The following is a 5,410-nucleotide window of genomic DNA, read 5'->3' on the forward strand; positions in this document are numbered from 1 at the left end:
GCCTTCTGGTCATCTGTGGTGTTCCATGGGTTACCCACTTGGGCACCCAGTGTCTCATGAGGTTCTATCAGATGATTATGGCCATTTAAGATAAGAAGTGAGAACTCAGTAGACAGAAAATTGTCTTATTAATCTTACGTTCTGGTGGGGCTATATAACCTTGACAAACATCTCCTTTTCTCTTGCATGGAAATTAAAGGAAAAGGGAGATTACGGAAAGAAAAATAAAAAAGACCTTTCAGAAATAATGATCTAGAGTATAATATATAATTTTATGTTTTGGTTATGGACAGAAAATATGTTTGCTGTCTGGTTTGACTACGACACATTTTGACTGACTTGACTCATCCTAGAGGAAAGGAGGACCTAGCCATTAGTGATACAGATTTTCATGATCTGACTTAATCCAGGTTGCTTGCTTTTGGTTATATCTCCAGTCAAAATTGGGTCCTTGTTTTGGGAAACAAAATCGCTCTTGTGTGTTTACAGATTCGGAGATGATAATTGTCCATTGTTTTGTAGAAGTAGTTTTTTTGTTTTTTTTTAAACGATCAAGTCTTATTTCTTAAGTATGATAGCCTATATTACTTGTTGATGTCCAAATGTAGACTTAGCAGTTAATTTACTTGGTAACATACGGTGAAGCTAGAGCACACTCGTTAATGACAGGGATAAAACGCATGCTCTTTAATAACCAGGAAAAGATTTACATACATTTTCAGCCAAAACAGTTTGTATGCTTGTGGCTCTGCCAGTGCCTAGTGCGTCTCCTGGGATGTGGCAGCTTTAATGAAGGGATCCCCAAATATCTGCAACAAACTGATTTTATATACTTGGATGTGTTTTTAACATTCTCATTTATGTTTCTAATCTTAATTGTTTTTAGTTACTCGTTCATATTCAGTTAATTATCTCTTGCTAACAAATAGACTTGTGTGCTCTAGAGTCTATTCTGATTCATAGTGACCCCACCCTGCGCCCAACAGAGTAGTACTGCTTCACAGGAGTTTTTAGGTTGTACTTTTAAGCACTTGACCTCAAGGTCAGTTTGAACTGCAAGGTCGGTGATTCAAACTCACCAGCTGCTCCTCGGAAACCCTACACAGGGTCGCTATGAGTCGGAACCGACTCAGCAGAACACAACAACAGTCTTTATAGGGAGTCCTGGTGGTGCAGTGGTTAAGCACTTGGCTGTTAACCTGTCACTCTGTGGGAGGAGGACGTGTTAGCTAGTCCACTTCCATAAAGATTTCTAGCCTTGGAAAGCCCATGGGGCAGTTCTACCCTGTCTTGTAGGATAGCTATGGTGGTGGTGGTGGTGGTGGTGGTTATATGCCGTGGAGTCTCCAAGACTGTTAATTTTTAAGGGAGCAGAAAGCCTCATCTTTCTCCCTCAGAACAGCTGGTAGTTTTGAACTGCTGACCTTGTGGTTCACAGCCTGATTCGTAACCACTGCGCTACTATGAGTCAGGATCAACTTGAATGCTGTGGCCTGTTTTTGGATATGGAATCTTCATGGTTGGTTTTTTTCCTGTGGAGCCACCGGTGGGTTCAAATTGCCCACCTTTCTGTTAGCCGAGTGCTTAACCATCACATCACATTGTTAGGGCTCCTTAAGCAAATAAAATGAAGAGGAATTTTTAATATGCACCCATTTTGCATACTTTTTGAAGTGTTTTAAGATTATTTTAAATTTTGATTTAGATTTTGTCTCATGAGAGTACTTACATGTGGTTGAGTTTATAGTACATGAAATTTAGCTGAGGCTCTTTGCTGATACCATAGTATTAGAAAATATTTTCTCAAGAGAATAAAATACGGTCTTACAAAGGAATCTTGTAATCAGTTTCCTTTTTCGTAAGAAAAACAGAGATATTAGTCTCTTTACCCAGCCTCAGTCTGCTCTGCTCTCTTATCTCTTTATCCACGTGTGCACAAGAAGGGGAACTTTGAATGCATTTCCTGTGGAAAATACCTTAACTCCGGATTCTTAATGCCATCCCCGCTTCTTCTCACTTGGAAGAAATTATAACGGATTCTAGGGGTACCCTCTGGATTTACTTTGCGTGGTGATGCTGCCCTAATTTTATGAACAACAACAACAAAAACTAGATGAAAAGTGAAGGCCTGGAGTCTTTACCTTCTAGAACAAATATAATACTTGGCTTCGAAGCCTTACCTGTTTTCTTATATGAGAAAACTAGGGAGTCTATGGAGGATCCAAGTCTTGCAGCTCTCAACGTGTGTTTAGAAAGACCCTGTGGAGTTCTGCCATTCACTCTCTTATTATCTTGCATAGATCATGGCCCAAGTAGCAATGTCTGCCCTGCCTGTGGAAGACGAGGAGTCCTCGGAGAGCAGGATGGTGGTGACGTTCCTCATGTCTGCTCTTGAGTCAATGGTGAGACGCCCTTCACATTCCATAAACCCTTCCAGAGCTGGGTAGGACTGGCTTGTGGATAAGATTGATTGGTTTGTGTAAAATCACAATTGTATGTTTTTCTTGAGTTGTAATAAGAATAGTGCCTTTGTTTTTGTCTTTTTTGCCTGAAAAAAAAAACGTTCTGTAGATTTGAGTCTTCAAATTATGTTTCAAAATTGTTTTCAACGTATCAATGTTTACTTTTTTACATTTAATTTCAATTTTTTATTTACCAGTCTCTTAGACAATCATATGTTTTACAGGTTTGAATTTGTGTGTAATATTTGAGGTTTATCCAATTGAGTTTGCATGTTCCAGTATGGTGCTGGTATTTGTTTTATCTGCATAAAGAAAACTACCAGAACCTCAGGCCACAAGTACATATTTACTATTTTCTATCTATTCCTTATTTGACTCGTCTTTTAGGAGAACATTCATAGTTGTCCTTCCTTACTCTTCTACCTCTTCCTAAATTATATAATATGTTAGCACTATATTTTTTGAAAACACCTGTCATATACATGGAGTCATAGTGTCATGCTCTAGGGTAAGCACTGGACTGCTAGCCACAAGTTGTTGGTTCCCACCTACCAGCTGCTTCTCGGAAACCCAATACACAGTTGTTATGAGTCGGAATCGACTCAGTGACACGACAGCAGCAGCACCCATCATAATGCATAATTACAGTCTTATGCTTTTGCTGGTGTGGTGTTGTAGGCTAACTGTTGGACGTATAACTGCAAGCTTGGCAGTTCAGACCCACCAGTGGCTCCTCAGAAACCTGGCACGGGATTGCTATGAGCCGAAACCGACTCGATGGCACTTAACCAACAGTTTGATTGTTTTTTGTTATATATGTACGTAATGATACTAATAAATTTGATAATCATGTTTTTCTGACTAACTAGATGGAAACGAGATTTGAGTTCATAGACTTAGGTATTTTCTGACACTATAAAATACAATATCCTAAGCAGAAGGAGCTTATGTATTGTTCCTGGCTGAAGTCATTGACCAGTGTAACACTATGGGTCTCAGTACGTGCCATGAAACAGTTTGCTGATTCTGTTTTGTCCTCCCAAAGACATTCTCCCCTGTTCCCATCTTTCTCCTACTTTAAGAGTTACTTTTAAAAAAATGATCACCTGAAAGGAAAATTTAAAATGCATCTTCTGAGGGTCACTTAATTCTGCCTTATGATCATAAAGGAATCCTGGTATGGTGCTGTAGGATAAGCGCTGTACTGCTCACCACAAGGTTGGCAGTTAAACTTGCCAGCCGTTCCTCAGAAACCCTATACAGGATCACTATTAGAACCGACTCAGCGGCACTTAACAACAACAACAACATGATCATAAAGCCAAGACAACATTTGTGGCTGTTAATACTAAATGAAAATGTAAATATTTAGTACTTCTCTGTGGAAATTAAGATCATTTTCTAAAATGTCCTTCTTTAAGTAGGTATCATACGGTCATAATAAGACTTGGGTCCTTCCCTTTACTAGAATGTCTTTATCATTTCTTCATCTTTGGAAGAACCATTTCCTTATTCTCAGCCTTCATTTCCTCCTCTTGAGCAAGAGTAAGACCATCTTTCCTCTCATTTCTAGTTGTGTATTACAAAGTATTGTAATTTTAAGTCTTTAAAATGCTCAGTTCTTGACTGGCTTGTCAAAGACTAGGAAGAGAACACCAAAGAAGTCTTCATCCTTTTCTTGACCCATAGAGAGCTTTGATCAGTCCTTGGACACTATTTGAATCTTGTCTTGCGGTTTCATAAATACTGTCTCTGGTGACAGGATTTTCTAGCTCCGAGTGTGGATAGTGCAGTTAGAACGTCCCCTCTGTTATTGTCAGGTAAGTAAGTAGCTCCAGACAGGTGAGCAGCCACAATACAGACCTACCATAGAAGAGACATAATGTGGCAGAATTGTAGCACAGCTTTCGTCTTCATGCTGGAAAAAATGGCTGCTTCATTTCCAGGTCAGGGGTGCTGTACTGTGGCTTATTACTCATCAGTTCACAGATTTAGGATCATCCCAGGATGTGTAACATCATTTATTTAAGGTGACTATTTATAAGCAGTAGTATCCAGAAGTAGTTTTGATTTAAGCAGTTAAAAGAGTGGTATTGTGCAAAAAAGAAAAAAGAGAAAAAAATAGAGGAAAGCTATAGTTTTCCGCACATGATACTGAGAAAGTAGACTATTTGTAAAGGTTAAAAAAAAAAACAAGCAATGTGTAGCCTTACTTCACGTGCCAAGTGAAATCTAGAATAAAATAAATGAAAGAGGACAAATTTCAATGTAGGACACACGAAAAGAAGAAAACCAAGATAGATATGCTTATATATCTAATTCTAGAAGGAGTTTTAGAAAACTTGCAGTCAATGTGTAGGCAACAAGGTGTTGGACATGAGCCATTTTTAGCCTGTCCAATTGAGTGACATTAATTATCTTCATCATGTTGTGCACCCGTCCCCTTACCCATGTCCACATTCCCACACACCATTAACAGAAACTCAGTGTCCTCTAAGCACAAACGGATCCATACCCCTTCCCCACTATTCTCCTACATCTGGTACCTCTAGCTAATCAACATTGGTCTCCATAGGTTTGCCCTTTCTAGATTGTCCCTGTCAGTGGACCAGGACCATACAGTACTCATCCTCTTGTCACTGACAGAATTCCCTCGGCTTAACACAGGCAGTTTGTCTATGCTTAGAATCAGGGGTGTGCTTTTAAGGACAAATAGGGAAACAGTATGTAACAGTAAGTGATTCTGAGGGCTATGCCACTGGTATTTTAAATAACCAGCAGGGTTGCCCGTGGTGGACAGGTTTCAGATGAGCTTCCAAAGACAGACTAGGAAGAAAGAGTGACAAACTACTTCTGAATCACTAGTCACTGAAAACTCTATGAATAGCAGAGAAACATTGTCAGATACAGGACTGGAACGTGGGAAGGCACTCAGAATGCGACTGGGG

General features: G+C 39.5%; 1 protein-coding gene across 5 annotated transcripts in view; it reads left to right on the plus strand.

The window, feature by feature from the left end:
- The first annotated feature begins 2,303 nt into the window (after window positions 1–2,303).
- GTF2I (general transcription factor IIi) overlaps window positions 2,304–5,410 on the plus strand; it is a 97,599-nt gene continuing 94,492 nt past the window's right edge. For all 5 annotated transcript variants that reach the window (XM_006859709.1, XM_006859711.1, XM_006859712.1 and 2 more), the window contains exon 1: window positions 2,304–2,402. In XM_006859709.1, coding sequence (XP_006859771.1) covers window positions 2,304–2,402 — 99 coding nt within the window. The remainder of the gene's footprint in view (window positions 2,403–5,410) is intronic.

This window comes from Chrysochloris asiatica, unplaced genomic scaffold (assembly GCF_000296735.1).
Source record: "Chrysochloris asiatica unplaced genomic scaffold, ChrAsi1.0 scaffold00034, whole genome shotgun sequence".
Lineage (NCBI taxonomy): Eukaryota > Metazoa > Chordata > Mammalia > Afrosoricida > Chrysochloridae > Chrysochloris > Chrysochloris asiatica.